This window comes from Oryzias melastigma, linkage group LG12, assembly GCF_002922805.2.
Source record: "Oryzias melastigma strain HK-1 linkage group LG12, ASM292280v2, whole genome shotgun sequence".
Lineage (NCBI taxonomy): Eukaryota > Metazoa > Chordata > Actinopteri > Beloniformes > Adrianichthyidae > Oryzias > Oryzias melastigma.
In genome coordinates this window covers 13,708,079-13,734,263 of record NC_050523.1, presented here as the reverse complement: position 1 = coordinate 13,734,263, position 26,185 = coordinate 13,708,079, and the positions used below count along the sequence as shown (strand labels likewise).

The window sequence follows — 26,185 nt, the reverse complement described above, 5'->3', positions numbered from 1 at the left end:
CGTTTGTATTTGATGGTCCCCCAAAAGAACGCTGCTGTAAAGTCTCTGCTGCTCCTCTCTAAAGGCATCTTTCACTTTTGTCCTTTTTAGGCCACCATCCCTGAGACATAACAGGGGAAAACACAAGATCAACTCTGACATCCTGAATAAAAACAAGCATGGAGCAATGAGAGGACTGCAAAAGGTGTCAAATTAAACAAAATAGTTGGTTGTTACTTAAATTTCCCCTTTGAAACATAATTAATAGAATACTGGCACAATTGGGGCCTAAAGTTTAGACAAAAAATGTCATAAAACTATTTTTTTTCACAATTTAACATTGTGTCAAAATGTTTTCTATTTTGTGTCAGTTTTATTACCCATTTTTGTAGCCAAAATTATAAAATTATATTTTAAAAAGCTTATAGGTGATTTTCAGGCATTCAATTTTTCCTAACTTTACTTGATATAAACCAATAAAAGTAAGGACATGTCTGTCAGTGTTTTGTGAGGCCCACATCCAAACAAAAGCTTTATTGTATAAAATTATTAAAATAAATCAAAGCAAAATGATTTATCCTTGACCACGAATTTACGATAACTAGAGAGTTCAGTTTCATTCAAAATTCAAGAACTCTGCAAATCAGACGGTTCTTCACATTAGACCAAAGAACAGCTTCAATGATCAACACACTTTGTGCAAAAAAAAAAAAAAATCGTGACACCAGTAATGAGAGACCTTGACAAGATACTTGCTGAAACCTTCAAGAGTTCAAGAGTAGAAAAGTTACAGGGCCATGAAAGAAAGCCACTCTTTAAACACAAACATAAAAAATGTGTTTGCCTTACAACACTTTTCAAACTGTAAAGCATGGGGGTGGCAACATCATGGTGCAGGGGTACAAGTCATTGTATTCAAAAGTACCTCTAAAAGATTATTATTTTAATACAGAAGCTACAAAAGTAAAAATATGAATAAATGTGTTTTCTAGTCAGAAGATGATGAAAAAGTAGAGACAACATTCAAATTGCCATGACAACATTATGGCTCCAATCTTAATATATTTACTGTTTTGGGGTGTGTGATACGTTTGCAAAAGTGGTTAATTATTTAGTTTTAAGACAAATATTGTTTAATGAACTTGTGAAACCAAAATATTTTAGATCAATGGCCTTGTTCGGGATGTCAGTGATTTCTACAAAAATGTATTTATATATATTTAATTCAGTTGGACACTTTGGAAATGAAACCCTTTAAAATCTTAATCTTAAAAAAGGAAACAAACAAACAAAATCAGGACAAAGTGCACACAGAAAAGCTGGTCATGTAAGGATTTGTCTACACATCAAAACACTACAAAAACTACAAGTACCCACCACGTGAGATCCGCTAATCCTGCTTCAGCGGCTATGGCTGCCTTGACTCTTTTTGCAAACTGCGCTGCATCCTCTCCTTCCTGAACAAAAACAAGCAAACAAAAGCAGAATGGAGCATGACTGCTCAACTATAAATAGACTAAAAAAACTGTTTTATGCACATCTTTTGGCAGCTTTAATGAACAAATATGTGTTTCAAGTTAGTGCCAGCTTTAGTGCAGATGCTATTTTTGTCTGTGTTAAAGTATGAGAATAAGTCGGACATGTTTCACTCTTATGTTCTTTTTTGGTACACATGCTTGTTTTTGGTTTAATTTTTTAAAAATAAGGCTTGCAAATGATTAATTTAACAAAAAACACTCATATAAGTTTATCAACTAAAGAAACAAGACATACAAAATGACCTTGATGGATTTTTTTTTAACTCCAAAGTCAGTTGTTTTGTAACTACACAGAAATCCTGTTTATTAAATTTGATATGATCACGGATCAGGAAAGCCTCTTTTAAAGGAGACTATATCCTATCAACTCATAAAAATAACAGTTTTTCAAGTGATTTAATCAGTTTTTTTATGTTCACACGCCTTAAAACATTTCTAGTAATAATTATGACGGTTTTTCACCTCTCTTTTCATTGGGGGCAGGTACCAGACGCTGCAGACTAGCGCCCAGCTGCTCATTATTCTCAGAAGGTGGCGCACCAAACCAAACTTACTGCTGTTCCAGTAAGCATCTCCAAAGCGAACGTCATACTGAGAGACAAGAGGATGCAGAAGGCGTGAGCTGCAGCTGTGAGTGACGTGAAAACTCATCAGGCGGGAAGGAGAACCCTACCTTAATAGCTACTGGAAAGATGGTGCACCCGATTTCAAAGCTGCCCTTCTTGAACATCATAACTGATGTGTTGTTGACACATGTGCCTGTAAAAGGAAGACTAGAATCGCAAATATGCAAAAAGGATAATGATTTGTCTGAGAGATTTTTTTTAGGATTTAGTTAATGTTTCTTTACAAAAGAAAAAATCTTGGTTTAACTTTCTGTTTATCACAGATTAAAACCCAGGGAATTAAATGCTGATTTTTTTTTCTGCTTTGCTAGTTTGAAACAGGGATAAGGCATTTTTTAAATCGCTTTAGTGAGTTCTTTAATTAGCTCATCTTATACAAACCTTCAGGGAAGATGAGGATGGGTTGTTTGGTTTTATCAGCAGCATGATCGCAAAGCCTGAGAAGATAAATTAGGGCAAATTAAAAAAAAAAAAAAGAGCAGAATTCTTTACTAACTGGGATCAATTACTTAAATATTTACCTAAGTTATAATTATCAAAACCTCGTTATAATAATGTGTTTTAAATTTAACAAATCTTGTAATTACTGTTGCCTGACAAATGTCAATATGCAATGTCACCTTTTGGCCACTAGATGTCGGTCTTTGACCTCTGCTCTTTCAAACCATATGTGAGGTGAGGATTTAACCATCGCTTTTTGGATCATTCCCAGCAGACCTCTGTGCACCTGACCCACCTAAAAGAAAACTGGAATTCAGATAGAATAAAATGTACCAACAATCACTTTTTCTATTGTTTAAGTGTCACTTCTTCACACAGGCAGGAGGATTTACCAAAGAGTAGCAGCGATCGTTCGCCAGGATGATCACATCCAGGGGTGTTGTGTGATTGGCCACGCAGATGCTGCCATTCTTTGGTCTGTTTTCACTGTGGTTACAGAAAAAGAAAATAAAAAGTTGAAAATTAACACTCTTTACCAGCAGGGCAATCATATTCTGAATGTGGGGGTTGGCTGGACACCATATTTTTGGAATATTATTATTGGAAGATATATGGTAAACCAAAACTTACAAAAAAGAAACTGAGTAAATGTCTGTTAAAAAAATAAATAAAGACAGCATGTACATAAATCACAAAATTATCTATTTTTTAAATAAGTAATCTGCACATGAAGGGCCTCAGTTTGGCTCACTGGTTATTCCAAACTTAAATCTCGGATAAGTGAGTCTTTTTAACAGGAAATAAATCTTGTTTTATTGTTTTTTTTTAAACCTAGTGTGCATTAAACACATGTAATGAAATTAAAAACCCACTTTAACGAAAATGATGTTGTTTTTTTGTTTGTTAACATGCTCTTGTAACAGTTTTCTCATGATGGAGGACATAAGTGAAGAATTTTAAGTTAAAAATTGAATTTTGGAGTATATTATTTGTATGGCTGGATAGCTCCAACTTTGATAGCAATTTTTGTTGCACAACTTATTTTAGTTTTGCGTTGTGAGGGGCTATAAGCTAGCGGGAGAGAGTGTAAACAAGGGGATGATGGGAAATAAAGGCAGAAACAGTCCCGACCATAACTCAGAGGCAAATTTCTCATTAAATTCTGCTGCGTTGCAGAAACTATATCATAGAAAACAACTTTTTTGAGGCTAAAAATTGTATAATTATAATTAAAGGACCACTTGGAAGGATTTTGCAATAGCTCAAAAGAAAGTGCGTCTTTAAAACCTAGTTTTTGGCCGCAGTGTTTGTCAAATTCCAGATTTTATCAGTTTTTCCCCCAAAACAGCAGATATTTCTCACTATCCATCATACCTGTTGTGATAGGTGATGAATGCTGTGAGAGATTTAACACAAAAGCGATATCCCATCAAATGCACCTTCTCTCCAAGAAAGGATCTTAACCTGCAAAGCGTCGCAAGGATCATTTGAGTTTGACAAACACCGACACACAAGAGCTCCTATCAGTTGATCTGAGATCCTCGTTACAGCAATACCACTCAGTTGCATTCCTCAAGCGTGACAAGAACTGGCAAAAACTCACTTTGCATTAGGTAAAAATCCCACTGAGGTGCTCAGAACCACAAACAGGAAAATTCCTGTTACTGCTAGAATTACTCTGCAGAAAAAACAGAAAAACACTGTTAATATATGATGAGTAATACACATTTTTTTATTAATAAAAAATGAAAAATATATATATTTTTAAAGTCTAAGCTTTATTCTGATCTAACCTGAGAGGCAGCAGGATGCCATAGCGGATGAGTACACCCAGACCCCACAGGAGTGTTAGCCTCAGACCTCTGTGAGGGAAACGGCAGATGCTGCGAGTGAGCAGGTTCCAGGACTCTACTTCCTGGGCTGAGAAGCATTTGGTCACCTCGTCATCCACAATGCTCTCCACTCCTTTCTGGCAGAAGTAAATGACGTCAGCCAGGTCAAACTGTGGCTCCGAACGCCGACTGTGAGCTGAACTCCGGAGCTCCTGCATGTTTTCCTGCACTGACAGTAGTTCACTTTTGGGTAGGATGCCTTCAGTGAAATGCGGGAGGAGAAATGGGGTAAACATGAATAGAAAATAAGGCACAAATATAGAAAAATAACATACGTACCTTTGGTATGTGGTTTAAAGAGCTGCTGGTTCTTTAGCTTTGCTCTCAATTCCATTTGTGAAGTTGTCCACTAAGTTCAGATCAAACAGCAGAGTCACTCATCATACAGTCACTCTATGAAAATGACATGTTATGGCCTCCTTCAAACACATAAACCCACTCTTTGAGATTTTTGGCAGCTTAAAACTTAAAACAGAGCAGAAGTGATGTGATAAAAGTGACAGATTTGGGTAACATGTTCCCTCTGCTGCAGACTGGGTTGGTGGAGCATGTGTTTTGCAGCTGAGCAACAATTTTGGCTTCAACTTCACAATGTTAGTCCAAGCATACAAAATCTGTTTTTGCTGCAGTTTTGTCCTTCAAAAAAATCTACCTTCAAGGATGTAATATAAAAGTCTCTGGTTATGAAATGATAATAAATGGAAAATCTCAGAAGTAAGAATCACTCATTAAAAACATATTCTAAGACTGAGACTTGTGTACAATTAGAAAGCAGATGCAACCTCTACAACTGACTCACAATAACATATACTATCATAGTTATTAGTAATAATTACACTTTTGAACCTTGTTACTTGTTATGACTTTTGGTGATGTTTTTAGTAAAGAAAAGCAAAAACACAACATTTTCTGACATGTACAAATCTAATTTTTTAAGCTTTTAAGGTTTGTTTGTACAGGAAATCTCTATTTTTTTCTATTTTTCTAAACCCGATTTTTCCCTTTTGGGGTCACAGGTCTGCTGGAGCTCTGCTGGGAAGAACATGCAAACTCCACACACAAAGGTGATCTGGAGTGTTACGATATCTTTAAAAATATCATTTATTTATTTTTAGGTAAGTTTAAGAAAGTAGGCGACATACACCTAAATTCACTTATTTTTTTACATACTTTAGAAACTATTAAAACTTAATTGAAACATTTTTAAAAAAGTATAACTTACATATTTTTGTTGATTGTTGTCAGAGTTTTTGACTTAAGATATTTATGCATGGATTCTTTAGAGATAACCTTAAACTGACCACTACTGTGGCAGCTGTACGCGGCTTTTTGCTTGATGCAATAGGCCAAAAAGATTACAAGAACAGATTTTGAAATTTAACCTTTTTGCTATTTTATAGCCTAAAAGCTTGTTATTTTATATTTAATCTACAAGGCTACTGATTTGGAAGCTTTGAGTTGGCCTAATTCTGAAATTGACCTCATGTAACCCTTCAATCTTTGTGAAACTACAAATACAAACACTGAATAACTTTGAAAAAAAAGGTATAGCTGAAAGTATGTGTTCAGATTCCGATGCACTCATCTAACAAGTCTCCACTATCATCAGAATATCGGATCAAACTCCTACTGCTGAAGGATGCTGTCTTCCTGGGGCTCCAACCCCAAAGATTAAACCCCTGAGGTGAGGGTTGATGCATCAAACCCTAAACCTAAGTTGTTTTTTTATGTTAAGGAAGCAGAATCTGAAAGTGCTGTTACATTAATAAAAATATGGCAGATGTCTTTTTTATACGATTCTTGAATCATCCGATTCCAGACTCTCACCTCAAAAAGCCTGCACAGTGTCCTGATGTAGAACCCATGGATCCCCAGGGAGACTCCGAGCACAGCTGGCACGATTATGATGACAAACAGGAGAGTAAACCAGACAGCGAAAGCGACGCCAAGACACCTGCAGAGCAGGTTGTAAGCAGAGAGTGCAAACTGGAGCATGTTGGCAGCAGCAGCCACAGCCTGGAGTCGCAAGGCTGCATGTCATGGAGGGACTTCGAGGCCCCGCAGCTCCAAGAAGCTCTTCTGATCTGCTTTGAAGTTACAGTTACTGAAAAACAATGAAGAGTCATTCATCTGAAATAGCATCACTTAAAATTTAATAGATTTAAATAATGTATTTTAAACATTTTAGTTGCTTAGACTCACAGCTATCAAAGAAAGAATCATCTACTAACCACAGCTGACTCCTGAGTTTGTGAAGTTGAGGAAATGAGACTCAACGCTTCATCCGGAAAGTTCCTTCTTCAGTGTGTGAATGTCCACCACCGGGTCCGGCTTTGTAGGGTATTAGTGACATGCCACAGGCAAAGTTGCACTGGATCACCATGACTACAGGTGGCCAATGAGAGCGTCCGTCTTTGCGCTGTGGGCTGGAAATGAACTTAAATCTGATTAGTGTTGATCTCACAGAAAGTCGGTCTGTTGAAACTGTGAGTTGAGAAAAAGAGTTGTTTTGTTTGAACTTTTTAAAGTCTGGAAAACTTATTTTTTTAATAAAAAAATAAAATTTACTACCAAACTTCCAAAGAATAAAATAGCTAAAAGAAAGTTGAGAAACTAAATGTGTGACATCCTGCTGTCCACTTTTAGCCCAAAAATCTTGCTCCATATCACAGTAACACCTCAGCATCATGATCCCAGATGATCACATTTATAACTATTTGTTTCCATTTTCTTGCTGTCTGTACTGAACATTTAAAAAGTGACCTCAATAATGTGTAATAACAATAGAGGTTTTTTAGTTTTTTAGTCTTATCTGACAGGACTGTGTTTCTGATGTTTTTAACATGTTAGTGTGGCCTTTTTCTCATAATTAAGGACATATATAAAGTAAATTATTGAATTATTGAAGTCTTGCTATATCATCATAATTAAAAGACAACTGGGGATGATTTTACAACAGATCAAAGGATGATCAGAGTGGAACTTTAAGCTATTTTATGTACTTTCTTGGATTCTCTTATTAAAAGATTATATTGCATGTGTTTTATGTAGCTTATAATTACCAAATGCAATGTAAAGTTTATTTATGATATGCATCTTTGAAAGTGGACAAGTCAAGAAGGAAAATTCAAATGACAGATGATGTCAAATGAAATGAAGGACCAAGCAGAGGAATGCAATCTTAAAATCTGGTGGACATCACATTTTTGGTTATATTTTTTTATAAGTAAGGTTTGATTGATTGATTAATATTTTCACAGTAGTTTATTTTGCTTAAATGGGGCCTGTCAAAGAAAAATAAAAAAGGCTTGGGTCTTAAGAGGTTAAGGACGTTATGTAGTCGGGAATGAGGAAAGTGCAAATCCAGTCAACAAAAAATGACTTGTTTTCCCAAACTACCCCACCAAAGGGCAAGTAAAGCATGATGGGAAAGTGGGCTTTAGACTATCCGAAGTGACAGATTAAGGTTTGTAGCTACAGAATAGAGCCAGAAAAAGGGGACAGATCATGGAGAGACTTTTTTTCCCCCTAAAAGTCAATTTAAAAGCATGACTGGAGAGCTTGTTACTTCAGTCGGATGGAGGCAAAAACACATGTCAACAAGACAATGAACCACAAATGAATCTGCTGTAGCTCCTGTAAAGCAGCACATTAGTCTTTGCAATGCAAATCTATTATTAGAACAACTGTTGATGCAAATATGCTTCTGAAATGATGGGTTCTGATATTATAATCAATTTAAAACAAAGGAAGTTTGTTGATATCATGTTTGGTAAAACTACAGAGGAGATCAACATTCATGATGTAATTAGCTGTATTTTATTTGGACTTTATACAACCGGTCAAGTGGGGATGTGGAGAGATAATCTTTTTTTTTAGTATTTTGTGTATGATTGCCAAATGTGATGTAATCTTTTGTCCACGAGGCGCAGGTTTGGAGGTCAGTGACCTGAGTTACGCCATCAAGTTAAGGATTGGAGAGAATGGATATTTAACTTGTCTATAGACTTTATCAAAAAGTCATTATTTTCACAGCTTTGTACATTAATTATGTTACATTTTAAGGTCATACTTCCTGCTGTACTTGATTTATAGTTTTTACTAGTTTTGTCATTTTTTTGTTACAGAACAGGACAAAATACACATCATTTTTCTCAAGTTAAAATAAAAACTTTATTTGAATACAATCTGCTACAAATTGCAGTTTTCTTCTGGCATGCATAGTTTCACATAGTTAAGACACATATAAATCGTAAAGTAAGATTTCCCTTTTGGAGAAAGATCTTGACGTCAGAGCATGCATGTACCTCTGCTTCTCCCCACAAACAGTCTCATAGTGATTTGCCTCTGTGACTCCCTCTTAACAGATTTAGATCCATATGGTGTTTTAGAAAACTGTCTTTGGCTTTTTTTTCTTTTTTTTTAAAGAAGCATCGTACTGCTTCCTTACACATAAACTGGGAATAGAGATCAGACTGTTGGGAGGAGAGCAATGACACTTATTGATCAGTTTATTTTGAGGTATTAAAGCTGAAAATGTCACTTTCACGCACATTAAAAAACATTTTCAGACAAGAGACCCACAAAATCATGTTTGATAGAAATGAAGATGATTGATTTCTAAATGGATCACTCCATTGATCATAAAATATAGAAAAATCTCAAGGTGTGTTACATCGTCCTCTAGAGCTTCAAAATTAATAGTAAAATTTATAATTAATTTATAGTTGATGACAGTAGCAAAGATGAAAACATGTCCAGTGGGAGTTTTATGTACAACAGAACGTACACGTGTGACACTAAGATAAACACGGATATTTGTTTAGAGAACAGAAAGGTGCTACTTTACACCAAAGAGATGCTGACTTCAAGTCTCTATGACATTATTTATGAGGAAAGACAAGCTATGCACAACCAAATAACATGAAATATTTCCATATTGCCATTTATATTTGTGCTTTTTCCAACCTCTCTGAAAATAAATAGGAAAACACTTTAATTTATGATTTAATTTTACTGACAGCAGCTGTGGGTGTTCCACCACCCTTTAACCAGAGGGTTAAAACACACACAAAAAAGCTTATTTTTAAGAAATTTCATTTCATAAATTTGAATGCAAAAGTTACTGTTATTTTCTGAAAACATCAGCAGCAGCGTGTTGTTTACAGTGATTCTCTTGACTGCGATTGGTCAGCCAGTGTGCTTCAGTATGGCAGTTTGAGGGCAAAAGTGATATGTCATCATACTCATTGACAGTTCCACACAAATCCATCAGGATTCCGAGCTCCCTCCCGTTTCTTGAATTCCACACGAGACTCCGGAATGCATTGCAGTGTTTTCTTCCTCTCACGGAGACTCACCGAGACATCATCCGCACAAATTCTGTGAATCAAAGACACGACAGACACTTTTTATTTGACGTCTTAGGAGGTTTATAACTGAAAAGTGCAGTCCAAATACAAACAATACTATGTGGTAAATATGTGTTTTCATATGACGAGGTTATTGGTAATTTTTCCTCATTCGACACATTTATGAATCTCTAAAGATGTGTGAATCTTCAAAGGGATCCCATATAAAGTTTTCCTTTAGGAATCAGAGAAGTAATTTAAATTTTTATTTAAAAAAAAAAACAATCCTCAACAATCGACTCTTGAAAAATGAGGTTGTTGCTAGTCTTTGCTAAAAAATGTAATGGTTTGTAACTACAATCAAGAAGAGATATACATTAGAAATATTATTATTATTATTATTCATTATTATTCATAGTATATTTTTAATATTGATGCTGCCATTAATATAATATAATATAATATAATATAATATAATATAATATAATATAATATAATATAATATAATATAATATAATATAATATAATATAATTTTTTTTTCTTATTACAAGTGTTTACCAAAACATTATCAGTTTTTTCAGTTTACAAGGCATTTAATATTATTTTCTGTCACTCAGAAGAACTTTGAAACTGTACAAAAAATGTTAAATGGAAATTAAACAAGAAAAACTCACAATTCTTCTTTTAAACATTAAGCAGAAAATTAAAACAAAAGGAATGCTTCAAAACTAGCTATGCTGCAACAAAATCCTTTTTTTTGTTCCTGTTTTTACTGCAACCTAAAACCCTTATGCTTAACAGTGTTTATGTTCTTTGATTTACTGTAATTTTTAAGTGTTAACACAATCAACGTAATTCCAGTAGTTTCTGGAGGAGAAAAGCACCTCGTGCCGCTCTTGTCCTTCTGAATCTGCTCGAATGCTGTTAATCGTGCTAACGGTTAAAAAGTTAGTTTGTTAAAGATTTTGTTTGTAAGCGTCACTGTCGACGCCTTGGGTGTTAAAGGGTTAAACTCTCTACAATTCATGTTCTATCCAAAATGTCTTTTTTTCCTATTCATTTTTAATAATGTCCCCTATTTTTTCAGGAGCTGCACATAAAGCAGCACATGTACAAACTTTAATGTTCCCATAAATGCAGCAGCATGTGTCAGAAAACCCAAACGTTCTTAATATTTTTATCCCTTGCAGCCTGTGTGCATCTTTTCTCAGCAGGTAATTTTTGACTTGACATAATCCCTTGGCACACAGATAATCTGACAGACATTCCTTCATCCCCTCACCTCCATAACAGCATGGAAATGTGACGTAAGGCAAAGACGTGCTGGGATTTGAATGTGTATTAATCTGTAAGTGTCTCAGACACAAACATTGGGGGAATGAAAACCACCTAAATAGGACTAATCGTGTCAAACAAACTGGTGTCACGGTGTGTTTTGGTTTGTGGAATGATTTTGAATCCTTTTGCCTTCAAAGTCTACGTGTCCGTCTCCATTTAGGTCGATGTCTCGCAGAATCTCCTCCAGATCCCTGTGTCCGACCTGAGAAGTAGAGAGGAAGGTGTGAACGTCTGATGGTCGGAGGGAGACGGCATTTACAAGTGAAGAGCACGGGCTCAAATCAGATGGACAGTGATTGATGGACTGCCTCAGGGAGGACGGCAGACTCCTCCAGCCACTCGGTACCTGCTGTCCTAGAAGCTTTTTCATCGCCTCTCGAAGTTCTGCTGTGCTGATCTGGCCGTCTCCATTAGTGTCAAACTGAAAATGACCAAGAAAAAAAAAATTATCCTGACATGAATCACGATGTGGCCCATGCTATTTCTAGCACCATTAGGCTGCCAAAAATATCAGTAGAAGATATTTTATTGTCAGCTTTTCTTCACTCGGCTATTAATATTTCCCTACCTCCTTAAAAGCGTCCCTCAGTTCCTTCACACCAATCATGTCGGCTGTTTCGGCCAAAAGTTTGGGTCCCATAAGTTCAACAAAGTCCTCAAAGTCAACATGTCCTCCTACTGGTATAAAAAAGCAAGAATTAATCTCTTTTGTATTTTAAACAGATTATATCATAAAGTCCCACTCTAAACATCTTTTGATCTTTTTTTAAAGTGTTCCCAGGGGTCTTTTAACTATGATTATGACGTTTTTTAAGAAAAATGGGTCACCACAACAACTCCACAGACCTTCAGGCCTATGTCTGGCAGGACAGAAGAGACCCGCCATGGTCCTTAATACCTTAAATGGCCGTCCTCACTAAGTCTATGTCTTGAGTGAACAGTGTTTCCCAAAAATGTCCAAATGAGAAGAAAAAAGTGGTAAATATTTACAGTTCATGTTGATCTGCTGGCTCAGTTCTATCAGCTCCATCTCTGTTGGCATGTAGCCCATCGTCCTCATGCAGTTCCCCAGGTCTTTGCAGCCAATGAACCCGTCTTTGTCTTTGTCGAACTCCTTGAACGCCTCACGCAGCTCTGGGGGAAAAACATGATCAAATTAATCGCAAAAATGTCCTTTTGTGCATGTTTGTGTGTGTCATCAAATATATCCCAACATACCATCCAGTTCCTCTGGCCTCAGCTCTCGATCCTGTGAAGGACCAGAGCACAAGGTCAGCGTTCACAGTCTGCTGACTTCTTAAAAGACAATGCCAAGATCCAGCCTTCCTTAAACAGCGTGACACTGTGAAGGATGGAACAGCAACTTCCAGTTCATGCCAACCACTTTCAGTCGCTTCCAACTAGAGAGGAAGAGCTCGTCAGCGAGAACACACGGTGAAGAAGACATGCTGAGTGCTGGCTGTGATATCCACAAATCTGTGATGTGTTTGGCATATGGGTGAACAGAAATTTGTTATCAGTTCTAACAAAGAATCTACATGCTTGCATTTGAATTCTCAAAAGGGGAGAAATTATAATTTTAGCTTCCTTGTGCGTCCTCTGTGATCCGTTTCGCTGAATTACATGATTCAGTCCCTGCTTATCGAGGAATGCCAGCTGATTCAATTCATGAGGATTTTTAAAAGAGACAAAAAGTCGGTTTTCTGAGGAGCACAGTCATCATTTTAGGAGCTTTTTTTGGCTTGTTTGAAGCTCACCTCATTAGGTCTTTTTGCCACAACCGTTATGTAACATCTTCAGAGACACAGAACACTCCTTCCAAAAAGATTTCCTCTTTCTAAGCACCGCAACTTTTCACATTTCCTAAAATCTTGCAATAAAGGATCATTTTGGGGGCTAATTCTGCATGAACCCCTAGATGCACTGATCTCTCTTGGCATGCATGCACATATTTTCTGAACTTACGTACAGCCTGCCGGCTCTCAGCGAAGCCCTTGCGTAGAAAGATGCACGCAGGCCCCAATACGTTGTGCATGTTGGCTCCGTTCTGGGCCAGGGCTACTAGTGGCTCAAGATAGGCCCCCCCAGATCCCCCCTCATCACAGGAATGCACTGCTTTGTAGTTCTTCTTCTTGTCCTGGAGCAGCATCCAGGGTGAGAGGTCAGATGTGGGAGTAAAGGGCAAAGACAGGGGTAGAAACTGTGACTCAGCTTGTTGAGGCATGGTTTCACCAAGGAGCCAGCATGGAGTTGGGAGGGAGAAGATGCGTGCAGATGTATTCATATTGATGACAGACGCTGGTCTGTCAGTCATTACACAGGTTTACAGAGACAAGAGGGGGTAGAAGAGCTAAGTCAACCGGATGTATCAACCAATATCAGGACACAGCAACTGATGCCATCTATCATCACCGCCTTGATCTATGATACTTTTCTTATCAGGGCACATATCTGTTGATCTTATAACTTAAATGTCTAATTGATCAACCCATTCAGACTAGATTGAGTAAAAAAATGATTAATTTTGCAAAAATACTTCCAGTGACGGTCTGATTTACTGCAACTGATTCCAGTAGAAAGTGGATAAACGTATTCTTAGTGTTAGTTTCATAAGACTGTTGAAATGTTTTTCATTTAATGTACCAATTTTCACAGAATTTCCTAAGATTTCCAAATTGAGATAAGGGAATCCAAGAGAATTTACCTGATTGTTAATTTGTGAAAAAAGCTTTATCATAGTTTTAAATGACATTTCTTTACCGAGTTTCACCAAAAAAAGAACACATTTTGCCAATACTCTGTAAACTTAACCTAATGTTATCTGCAAAATGAATTACCAGTTAATTCAGCTATACAATTATAATACCTAATTATGCAAGAGTACGTTTTTTTATTATTATTATTCTAGTTATTCTAATTGCTGGAAAAGCTAATGGTTAATTAAAATCAGCAAGAATCACTGCTTGCTAGTAGACCAAAAACATTCCTGTAGCTAAAGTCAAACCTTTAAATATCTGAATGAGATATTTGTATGCACAAATACACTTACAACTTTAATTATTTCTTTGAAATCTTCAAATATTTCTGTCACTGCTTATCCACAGGACAATTTCGCAGTTGCTTTAAATCTTCCTGACATGAGCCTTCCATTTTATGCAATACCGTTAGCAATTTGCATGCACAGCATAAGATTTTGAACGTGCACTTCAGTTAGTGTTGCACAAATAACCTCCACACTCCATCTGTTCCAATGCCAGTTCGTGCATTCCTCCAGTTCTAGCTGCAGAAACGGATGCCCATCGGGCAATCTGAGCAAGTGATGCATGGAGCAGTGCTGTCCACGGTGAAACCGTGCCAGAAAAGTAGTATGAAGCCTCATGTTAATAGTTATATAATGTGAAAGAAGCACGCTGATGGAGTTGGAATGACTGGGGTCAAGTAAGAACTTTTGCAGCACTCCAAACCCTTTTTGAACAGATGGCATCAACAGTTGCTTGTCATATTGAGCTTCCTCAAGGATGTGCAGCTGCTGATGTGAAGGAGAGGATGTTTGCGGGGCTGTGCGGCGCTTGTTCAGATGTTTGCTGATGTGAGGACGGCAGAGATTCACTGCCAAAGTTGGTGCATTCGTCAACACTAAATACAGAGATTAAAAAATAAAAAAAACACACAAATTGTCTTGTTAAGTTTGAGAAAATGGGCATCCTCCTTTAGTTAGGAAAACAGAAAACCCAAATTTTGGTCAATCTCTATCACATAAAGCTGAATTAAGCTGTTTTACATTATTTTTCTTTCAAATAATTAGCCGTTTGTCATGGAGCGGATCATAACACTAAAGCTGTAAAGTTTGAAACCACAGTTCTGTCATAATTCTCTCTATTTTTCCAGCGACACAGCACTCTGTCCATTTCCTGGCAGTGAAATGTCAGACAGAGACCAGGGATCAGTCAGAAGAGATCAGTCAAACACAGTGGCCAGTGGTCCAGTCAGGGACACACCATTACACAAACATGCACCGGGAGTCAGCGGAGTCAAGGAGAACACAACAGGGTGGAAAAACCTCAGAGCAGAGCTTACCTTCTTGCTGAAATTTTTGAGCGACTTTACAGAGTTTCCCATTGCAAGAAAAATGGAAAAAAAAACGTCCCTCGTCTTTTATGTTTTCTAATTGTGCAAAGCCGGCATGTAAGTGAACATGTATGCATGTGTGCTATCATGTGTATCCAGGCATGCATTGGGAAGGGGGTAAACACAAGGGAAGAGAGGGTTCATGGGGTCATTTTGTCAGATTATTTAGGGAAGTACGGGAGAGGATGTTAGGGAGAGGGTGAAGGCAGGGAGGACCCTGGAGGAGAGGATGCTGGACAGTACAAGGAAGGGAATGCAGAGACAAAGGAGGAAATATGCAAAGGGGGAAAAAAAATCAAGGATGGGTCAGAGCAACATCAAGGGAGAGGAAGCATGCATGTGATCGAGATGCAAGAGCCAGAATTAGAAAAGCAGGATTGCTTATTCATTCCATCCTCAGAGTCTTCTTCCCTCCCTCTACCCCCTCCACCCTCTCTATCTCTCTTTGTGTGTCCATCAGTCTTTCTTTCTTTTTTTCACCCCCTCCAACTCCCACTAACTCCTGATTTTTATAATGTCCGTGCAAAGGTGGCGGAAGAATCTTGTTCGGACAAGCAAATTACCTTCCTCTGAGGAAGACGCCGCAGGCACTAATCCAAACCCCCATTTACACACACACACAAACAATCCCGTACACTCGACTAAACACACTTGGATGTGGGGCTATGGAGCTAAAAATATACCACGCTCTCTCTCCCGCTCCCTTATTCTCCATACTCTAGCCCCAGTATCCATCCCTCTCCACGCAGAGGCATCACAAAGTCATGTTAAGCTTGAAGGGCTTGGATTCAGATCAAAGCCAAAATGTGCAAAAAGTGACACACGGATGCTGAGCCACTGTGCTCCAGGATGCAAGCCAGCATGTGCAAATGCAAACACACACAGACAGGCAAAAAAAAAAAAAAACCTGCTTACAGTCTGTTTCTTCCACACTTTTAATAAAACAATGTATGTAACATCCTAAAACTGATTAAATACACATTTTATGATTTTACTGTAACATTCCACTTCCTCAAATCCATTCTACTCATTTATTTACATAATCTTTATTGGAAAAGTGTTTTATGTATTTTCTTAATCGCATTATTGTATACCTTCAATATCCTTCCACAAAAGCAAAATTAAGATTATTTTCAACTCTAACCATCTAAGGTAAATAAAGCCTGAAAAATAATTCCCGAAAAAACAATTGTTTTTAAATGTGTTATGGATGCAGGACTTATGTCTTCAGGATTTGCTTGGTAACAATTAAGACACACTTAATGGCAATAATTCTAAAATTGTAAACAAGGTGATGGCAGGTATATTTATTAGCTTTAATCTGCTCCAGCAAAATGTGATAACACCATAAATTGATCTTAAAATATCTTCCCACTCACTTTTAGAGCTGGGAGGTGCATTATTTACAGGAAATACATATCCGTGATCATTTTCTCAGTGATGTTCACTATTTTTTGGAATTCTTTTAGTTTAAATAGTGCATTACTACACATTAATGTGCAGTACTTTTAATGAAAAGCAGGGGATTAACCAATGTAGCTACTTGGAAGATGATTCAAGCTTTTTTTTTTTTAAGCATTTATTGTGTAAAGGATGGTCTTATTTAGGGTGAAATTGGTGATAAAACATGTTGGCTCTATCATAACTGACAGGCAGTCTCAGTTTAGCTGTTTTAGTCAGACTTGTTTACAGTCCTATGCTTCAAACGAGCAATCAGGGACTGCCAGGATGAATAATCTGATACTGTTCACTTTTCAGACAGCTAAACTTTTCAACAGGACAAAAAACAAACATGTTTTTGAGGACTGTTCTCCTCCGAAGACGCAGAGTGTCCTCTGTTGTGTCAGCTCTCCTGACCTGAGAAGATTTCATCTGCCAGTTTGCATCAATTCTGAATCTGTCTTTCTTCAAAAACATTTCAGTCACTTTGAAGATAGTAAGAAAGTGTTTTACTATTGTCTGTGGCATGCAATATGACTCTTGTGTTCCCATGGTGATCTTTGAACCATATTTAAGATGACAGGTGACACGTTGGATAAAGTTGTTGATCAAGCTTTAGTTGATAATTGCACTCGTTTTTTTTAAGCGATTAAAAAGATAATAACAGTTTCCAGGGCCACTCCGATTAAATTTTTATCTATTTTAAAAGTGTTCCCAGTGGTCTTTTAATAATGAATATGATGTATTAAGACAAAATCCAACAACCTGTGTCATATTTCAGGACATAGTTTCTGCAGTGCGGCAAGAGTTCATTAGAAACTTACCTCTGAGTTATGGGCGGAACTGCTGCTGGGACTAAGCTCCCCCACTTCCTATCATCCATCTGTTCTCCAACTAGCTTACAGCCCCTCACAATTCCAACCCAACAGTACCAGTGCAACAAAAGCAGTATTGTAACTATCCAGCCGTACAGTTTTGAGCCAGACGAGGAAAACAAAGACGTACAGAGATCTAGTCGTACATATGAGGGGCCGTACAAGACATTATTTATTCTGAACCATTCACATTCATATATACTCTCTTACACATACATATATACTCTTTCGCATATATATATATATATACTCTTTTGCATATATATATACTCTTTCGCATATATATATATATATACTCTCTTTCGCATACATATATACTCTTTCGCATATATATATACTCTCTTTCGCATACATATATACTCTCTTACACATACATATATACTCTCTTACACATTCATATATACTCTCTTTCGCATACATATATACTCTTTCGCATATATATATATATACACTCTCTTTCGCATACATATATACTCTTTCGCATATATATATATACTCTCTTTCGCATACATATATACTCTTTCGCATACATATATACTCTCTTACACATTCATATATACTCTTTCGCATATATATATACTCTCTTTCGCATTCATATATACTCTTTCGCATATATATATATATACTCTCTTTCGCATACATATATACTCTTTTGCATATATATATATATATATACTCTCTTTCGCATACATATATACTCTTTCGCATACATATATACTCTCTTACACATTCATATATACTCTCTTTCGCATACATATGCGAAAGAGAGTATATATGAATGTGAATGGTTCAGAATAAATAATGTCATGTACGGCCCCTCATACATACACGTGGGTACATCGGAATGGAGCAGAACAGGGAACTTGTAGTCTGTATTTTCTGATTTTGCCTGATTCACCACGGTTTGAACAGAGAAATAGTAAGAAGCTAAATTTTCTTTAAATATGTCCTTTTACATAAGAAAAAACCCTAAAAGAACATGTTAAAAACACGATTTTCATCCAAGTGGGTCTTTAAGTGATATTTTATGTCTTGTTTTTCCAAAAATATGTTTTGGAAAACTAATATTTACTCAAAGCTAAAACTTGAAAGCAAAACAATTGAAAGCTAACAACTGTGGGTTTTTTTTTTTTTTTTTTGTACTTGTGATGGAATTTCCTGAACGTTTTCTTTGCTCAGATGTCCGAAAGTTGAAGAAATAAGGTTGCTACATTTCAAAATGTTAGTTTTCCAAAATTAGACTAATGTGTAGAAGCCCTAGCATGAAAGGAAACTTACATTTGCCAGCAGATTAATGTCAAAGCTATCTTGGAGTTTAAGCTTGAGCTCACGGATCGTTCTGCTCACTGAAGGTCATCACCACGTTCTAAAGCAACAAGCTCTCCTTTTTTCTCATTGGAAAAGTGTTTACCAGCAACATCCAAACCAGAGATGAGATCAGCCATAACATGATTATTGTTCGTCTATATTCTCTCCTTCTGCTCAACCTTGTCTATTCTCTGCTGTTTGAACAAACACATTCACGCCAAAGTCGTTTGAAATCTCGCTCCCATTCGGGATCCGCGCCACTCTGCTGCGCTGCTGTGTGCATGATTCATCCAGCCTCTCACCGGAGGCTCATTGTGAACTTCAGAACACATCAGACGACAGACACAGGAGCCGTCAGCTCTCATAAAGTCACACCACAGCGTGCACGGGCATGATTTTCCTCTATCATTCCCTAATTCTTCTTTATTTTTCCTCTCTCCTTCATTCGTTTTAACCACTTCCTCAGTAATATTACTGTGGCTATTTGGACACCACATACCCAAACATTAGACTTTAAAATCAATTCATTCAGGCTAAGCTGGCTGAAATTCAAGGACATCAGCAGACGCACTTGACAGGAAACTCATTGAGGGATGAAAAATGAATAATTATCCTGGCTATTTGTGGAAGACGGTAGAATCAACTAAAGTCATTAACTGTGTTAAATCAAATGAGCCATGCAGAAGTAAGAAGAAGGATATCGGTGTAATAAGTTCATCAACTATTAGAGCTTTATGTTTCTATTTTAAAACCAAATTTACCAAAAAAATGGTTTTCAGATTATAACCCCCTCTCCTCTTTAAACTGACGGATTCACAAAGAAATACAGCTTGTGATTATTTCTGTTTATGACGTTTTTGTCATCCGGAGAAGCAAAAAAACACACACTTGCGTCATCGTCTTGTGCTTAGGCTGAGACGTCACACTTCTATCCTACAGCTGATTAATCCATGAAAGTTAGCTGTCGCTGTCAGACTGCATGCAGTGTATTGGGTTTGTTGCGTCAGTGGGGGGAAACAGACGTCTCTTTTTCCAGCATTGAATATATATTTTTTTATCTTTCTTTCTTTTCAGCAATAACATGAAGGTTCTTTGACATAAATTATGTGCTTGCGGTGACTCAAACAGTGACGTTTAGGAATTTGTAGCATGAATATACAGAAACATTGTTGTGAAAAGGTTAAATAAATATCATAAATAGAAACTAATTCCTTCAAATTTGCAGATTTTTTTGTCATTTTCGTCCATCATTGTCATTTTTTCAATTAAAAAACATATTTTTAATCATTTCTATAAACATTTAAAGTCAATGTGACCCAAGCAACAAGAATAATAGAGAAAATAAGTGATTTTCAGGAGGAAGAAAGAAGCTGGAAAATAAAAGACTAAAAACATTTTTTAGCTTTTGTGGGAGAAACAAGACAGGAAGACACTGTCGCTGAAGAATTTGCTTTACTTTGCTTTTCAGAGCTGTTAAAGACACCTTGCTGTCAGCATCCTTAAAAACCTTGAAAGCAACTTCCTCCCTCTGTTTTTACTCCTCCCTCATCCTTCCTTCTCTTTTTCCTCCCCGATTCCTTTTATTTTTTTGACTAATGAAAAAGACACGAGTCTCCTTCTCCTATATTGGAAGAGTTCTTGCACCCTCTGCTGGTTAATTCAACTCTAGGCAGAAATAGGAAATCATAACAGTTAAAGGATGTCCTGCAGATGCTTTAAATATAGCTAAAATGTATAACATTGATTTACACAACACGTAAAAGATTAATAGCCGGAAAAAAGTAAAACGATTAAATTAATAGCTTATTATTCAACCACTAAAACTAAATAAGTGTATTATTTTGTCTCCTCTTTAAAACATGGAAATGTTTTTGAATTGTTCATGTTCCCATTAAAAAAAATACTTTAATAAGGAGGTTATTTAAGTTATTTTAAATAGTATGTTTATCCATCCCTTGTTTGATTATCCATCCTCCTTGTTACCTAATTCTGTCTTTAGATTCCATCTCTACACATTTCACAAGAGATGCGACAATCACTATTTTCAGAATCTTCTCTTTGCCTTAAGCAGAAATGTGACTCATCACAAAATCATTTTCATTCAATCATCCAGACCTGATGACTAATAACCGTCTTCAGTCCACTGTAGCGTTTTATTCTTTTTCTCATTCACTAATAATGATTATTCGTACTCTCTATTTATATGTAAACATAAAGTGTTTCAGTTTTGGTCCAATTACAATCTATTTGGTGCATTTTTAAAGCTCTTTCAGTTTTCTTTTTTGAGCTTTGATCTGCACAACTATAAATTTGATGTCACTTTTTAATCTTTTCTCTCAGGTGTTTCATCAGTCATGTGGAACACGTTGGATTCTGCAAAAACTCTCCATGAGATGCAGATTGATTGTTTGACATGTGTGCAGGTGAATAATCTGGAAATTCTGTGAAAATGAAAAGCCATAACCAAGAAAATTCACTGTTTTTTTTTCCTTTACTTTGAATTTTGAGCATTCATAAAGCCAAAATTTTTGTAGTCATACCAGATCTAATTCTTCTAAACTTCATTCATGCTGTCCTTGATAAAGATAAAAAAAGTTCTCTACAGAAGATTGGACACATCATTCTGTGAAGGTTAAGATGTCAGCTGATGGCAAAATACGAGCAAAGAAATGGTAATAATAGCTATGAACTCCATTCTTTGTTAAAATGTTAGCAAAGACAACAATTTTGTATAACATTTTTAATACTACATTTTATGAAAGAAGAAACATGAATAACTCATTCATAGTCCCACTCAGATTATGTTGTAAAAACATTCCCAGTGGTCGTTTAATTATGATTACACCATTTTTTTTTTATTATTTGTCGTTTTATAGGACATAGTTTCTGCAGAGCGGGAGGAGTTGATTATAAATTTGTCTGAGTTGTGTACTGAACTGTTGGCCTTTCATTTCACTTTCCTGCTAGCTTACAGCCCCTCACAACCTCAACCAAAAAAAAAATGTTGAGGAATATTGGAGCAATCCAGCCATAGAATTTTGAGTCAGATTCCAGCTCAGACGAGAAAAGCAAAGACGTTCATGGATCTGTTTGTCTGGAAGGATGTATCAGAATGGAGTGGAGCATGAAGCCCCCAAGAGAATCTGGCCACAGAGAAAAAGTCCTCAACCGGAACCCGCCATTTTAAGCTTTCGACCTTTTTCTCCTTTGACATACCGTAACTGCTTATATGATCAGCTGATTCACAGAGGAAAAAGAGGCATTTCGCCGACTTTTTCAGGTCTAGTTATACAAATTTGAACACTTGTTAATATCGAATCGAAAGAAATAAAACGATTAACGTTCTCTGTCCCATTTGAAGCTCATCTTGCACATTAAAGTGTTAGACAGTTACAGTTTATTCACATTTAAAAGCTTAAAAGCTGATGGTTCTGAAAAGTTCTTAAAATATACATTTTGAAAGGGTTTCCTAAAGTTTAGGAAATTTCTGCTAAAGCAACCGGTCAAAGTTGCTAAGTTTCTGCTTCCGGCTAGAGCGAGGGTCTGCAACCTGTGACTCCAGAGCCGCATGTGGCTCTTTAATCTCTTCCTGGTGGCTCCTTGGCCAAACATAAAATAAGTCAAATGACCAAAACTACCTAAAGAAAACAAATTAACAAACTAAGACTACCAAGGTCCAACCCCAAACTAAAATAACAAAACCCAGGAATGTAAGACTGCAGAGGACAAAGAGGGGAAAAAGAAGAAGAAGTTTGATCTTTTATGAGTTAAAAGCACATATTATCTTCTGCTGCACAATATTGGTTACTAGTTGTTTGGCATAGAGCATCTTTTATTTTGAAAAGAAGTTATTTGAGCTTCTGTCAAACATAAAAAATAAAAAATAAAAAATTGAGAGATGCTAGGTTCTTTTTGTATTTTTGCTTTTGTTTGTGCCAAAAAATAGACATAATTCATATTTATTTTTTTTAAAAAAGGTCATGAATGCAAATTCTAATTTCTTAAAGGCTAAAGTAGAACTATGCGACTCCGTCTAGATTTTGATCAGCTCAAAACGAGCCCAAATGGCTCTTTCACTGTTAAAGGTTGCCGACCCCTGGGTTGGAGATTGTTTTTGGTGCCATCTTTCATGCGACTAGAGGCCCCTCAAAGCTTTTGGCCCACCAACTGTAGCACCTAAATCCCTGCAACATGCCTTTTTAACGGCAATTTTTTTCATCTGCTCCTGATTCACAACAATTTGATTAAATAAATGCCATTTTAAGCTTAATTTTCTTTATACATATTCTCCATGAACAGAAAAAGTGTTCAAGAACATGTTAAAAATACCAAAAAAATGCAATTTTCATCAGAGTGGGTCTTCATTTTCCTGACCATGCTGGACCTTTTTGTTATAAAGACACTTGGAGTTGAATATCAGCTTCTGCTGGAACTCTATTCCCATTCTAATCATCTCTCTCTGCTATCTTGCTCGCTGATGTATTTAATTTTTTTTTCTTTTTTTGCCAAGACGAGAAAATAAAAGACACCACACTGTGCTCGGGTCTCTTGTAATCAGGTCTCTGTGAGTTATTTTTAGCTTCTCATAGGCCTGCTCATGGCAAATGATTTCTGCTGGGATTGTACACACATCTCAGAGTGTTACGCAATGAGGTGTGCAGTGAAAGACTTTTGGGGAGTTTCACAACTCAGCTTGGATCTCCTTTGATTCTGTCACACATTTTTTTCCAGTAATCCATGGCAGCAATCCCTCTTTTTTTCCCCCTTTTTTGTGTGGTTTTCAGTTTCGTTCTTACACGACTCGTTTTATTACTCACTGTTTGATGTCTTTACTCCAGACGAAAGCTTGTGCCCATTCATGAAATCATCGTGACCTTGACCCCTTCAAATGGCTTACGGGAAATCAAAAGTTTGCTCATTAAAAAGGAAAAGAAGGAAGTTTTACATCAAAGGAAGCAAATGCCTTTGAGTGCTTTGATAATTAGCTTCATAATAAAAAAAAACATTTTTTTTTTTCACCAAATTTAATCTAAACTTAATTCAACGGACACTAATGCAACCATTTGATATAAATGCCAAACTGTCCTCTCTTCCCACACACAACAGCAGCTCTGGAGACTATTTATAGCTCACTGCACACTGCATGGATTTTGCCTCACTGGAACCCCCTAAGACTGATTGAAGCTTTGGCCTGGATTGAGAGGAGTTATTTCTGGAACACATTAACACATGCGGAGGTAATTGTCTCCTCTTGAGCTTTTTATCATCAGCACAAAAAAGAGGGATTTCAGTGAAGCCAGAAAAGGAGTTAGAGAAGGAGAAATCCCATTTGAGTTCTTCTCACTGTCTCAAATATTGCTGCATTTGTTTGGCTAAATGGCACTTGTGTTAGTGCACGGAGCCCTCATACTTGGAACATTTTCCACACACCGGGTAAGCTGATCCCCCCCGCAGTCGCTCAGGTGACAGTCACAATGAAAGCCGCCGCATTCATATCAGGAAAGCGTGAAAGTAATGGACACCGGGGACATACAGGAGCCAGATTTGAACTGAAAACACACATCCATTTTTAATCTGTTTGGCCTGGGGGACTGCAGGTCCTGTCAATTGTGGCTTTAGAATTTCAGGCTTCACCTTGGTCTCACCTGAGATGCTCCACCTGCTGCAGAGCACTTTCTCTGTATGAGCATCCTGCAGTTTGACAGCTGTGCAACCCCAGAATTCACTCCAATTCAATTGAAATTATTTACTTGTTATGTTAAAATCAACATTTTATGGATTATTTTTGACAAACTGTATACCAAATACCAAATTCAGATTAAATATTGATCACTAATACGTAATTTTAATCCCACAGATTTGTGGGATTGTTATATTTGAGGTTGCTTGATTCCTCAGGTGATGCCTCTTACCTGTCCAAACACTGACTTGACGATGGGATGGAGGCTGGAGTCGTACTCGGACGCTGCGCTGAGGCGTTTGGCTGTGCGTCTGAGCGCGGGCTGCGCAGGTGTTTCCGCGGCTGGATCCGAGCTGAGGCTGGACGATGACCCGGTGATGACTCTGTCAGCGGACTCGAAGAAGAAAGCCGCGTCCTCCGGGTGTTTGGAGTATGATGGAGTCGGGGAGGTCCTCCTGTCCGGCCTGGAGCCACTCTGGACAGGAGGCTCATGGTGATGGGGGTGTTTGGATCTGGAGGACTTGCTGCGCTCCTTCTGGAGCCGGCTCGTCCTGTGCCTCACATCCTCCTGCGCGTCGTTCAGGTGACTCTCCTGCCGCTGGGAGAGACTTCTCTGCGCGCGGTGCTGATCGCTGGGATTTCTAGAGTCCCCGTATCTGGGCTGGCACAGGGGTCTCCGCGCACTGGTCTCGCACTGATCCGTCCAGGATGGATCGTCTCTGCCTCCAGCTCCGGCGGGATGATGGTGCGCGCGGTGGCTCCGGTGAGGGGGATCCGAGTGCGCAGACCTGCGGTTGGTTCTCAGCAGGGAAGTGGTGGACTCACTTTTAGGAATGGAGGAGCTCATTATTCGCGTTTTCTGGATTGACAGAAGGGATGATGCATAAGGGCGAGGGTCTGGAGAAAAGGAAGTCCTCCGCGCACGTGCAGGTGATGAAGATGCTCAATCTGAACGCACATCCACACGCCCAGCCATCACCGCAGACTGCAGAGAAGAAGTTGGAGACACCTGATCGAGTGATGAGCCTGACGCTTCACGGGGGGCTCCGAGAACTTTGCATGGCTGCGCGTCGTGCACGGTCCACGCACGAAGTTCATTAAGATACTCATCACGTCACCAGCCTTTGATTTCAGCAGAATGAGCCTCTGGAATAATTCTTTTGTCCTCGCCAAAAAAAAAATTGAGCTTCCTTAACATGATCACACTTTTATACCTCAGAAACATCTATTTGACACAAAAGACTCAATTCAAACCTAGTGGTTACAATGTTACAGTGTTGGTCCGCCTCTTTGTGGAACAAACAGGCACCCATCCATTCAAAAACTCAACACCTCAAAGGATGATCTGAACACAAGTGAACGACGTTTGTTCCTTTTTCCCAGAAATACAACAGATTAAAAAAAACACACATAAAAATTTGATATTTCCTTTGTCAGATTTCAAGTTATTTTTTAGTCATATGCGGCCCCTAAAAAACCTGTGTCAAAGTCAAGGCCCGGGGGCCAGATCCGGCCCTCCAGGTGATTATATACGGCCCTCGAGATCATTTTAGTTTTGACAAATTTTGACTAAATATATTTTTACGGA

The 26,185-nt window shown here is 37.6% G+C and overlaps 2 protein-coding genes across 6 annotated transcripts in view; both read right to left on the bottom strand.

Moving 5' to 3' along the window:
• LOC112163136 (glycerol-3-phosphate acyltransferase 4) overlaps nucleotides 1-7,169 on the bottom strand; it is an 8,209-nt gene extending 1,040 nt beyond the window's left edge. The window contains exons 1-12 of one of the 3 annotated variants that reach the window (XM_024299340.2): nucleotides 6,708-7,169; nucleotides 6,304-6,580; nucleotides 4,756-4,825; nucleotides 4,378-4,675; nucleotides 4,188-4,262; nucleotides 3,959-4,048; nucleotides 2,977-3,070; nucleotides 2,764-2,879; nucleotides 2,525-2,580; nucleotides 2,191-2,276; nucleotides 1,980-2,108; nucleotides 1,357-1,436 (exon numbers count right to left, since the gene is read on the bottom strand). In XM_024299340.2, coding sequence (XP_024155108.1) covers nucleotides 1,357-1,436; nucleotides 1,980-2,108; nucleotides 2,191-2,276; nucleotides 2,525-2,580; nucleotides 2,764-2,879; nucleotides 2,977-3,070; nucleotides 3,959-4,048; nucleotides 4,188-4,262; nucleotides 4,378-4,675; nucleotides 4,756-4,825; nucleotides 6,304-6,471 — 1,262 coding nt within the window. In that variant the 5' untranslated portion in view covers nucleotides 6,472-6,580; nucleotides 6,708-7,169. Of the gene's footprint in view, nucleotides 1-1,356; nucleotides 1,437-1,979; nucleotides 2,109-2,190; nucleotides 2,277-2,524; nucleotides 2,581-2,763; nucleotides 2,880-2,976; nucleotides 3,071-3,958; nucleotides 4,049-4,187; nucleotides 4,263-4,377; nucleotides 4,676-4,755; nucleotides 4,826-6,303; nucleotides 6,581-6,707 lie in introns of those variants that run through there. The other 2 variants (XM_024299343.2, XM_036214517.1) reach the window with 2 other exon arrangements.
• Nucleotides 7,170-8,624: 1,455 nt separating this feature from the next.
• cabp1b (calcium binding protein 1b) lies at nucleotides 8,625-25,926 on the bottom strand. Of its 3 annotated transcripts, none has more exons than XM_024299345.2 (8): nucleotides 24,830-25,926; nucleotides 13,136-13,303; nucleotides 12,385-12,415; nucleotides 12,157-12,300; nucleotides 11,735-11,844; nucleotides 11,513-11,587; nucleotides 11,296-11,368; nucleotides 8,625-9,858 (listed from the first exon to the last, which is right to left on the bottom strand). In XM_024299345.2, exons 1-8 carry the CDS (start codon nucleotides 25,442-25,444, stop codon nucleotides 9,833-9,835), a joined length of 1,242 nt encoding a protein of 413 aa, XP_024155113.1. In that variant the 5' UTR covers nucleotides 25,445-25,926; the 3' UTR covers nucleotides 8,625-9,832. The 3 variants fall into 3 exon arrangements, with proteins under 3 accessions (XP_024155113.1, XP_024155115.1, XP_024155114.1); XM_024299347.2 differs by lacking the exon at nucleotides 24,830-25,926 and adding an exon at nucleotides 15,244-16,420; XM_024299346.2 differs by lacking the exon at nucleotides 13,136-13,303.
• Between the last annotated feature and the right edge of the window lie 259 nt (nucleotides 25,927-26,185).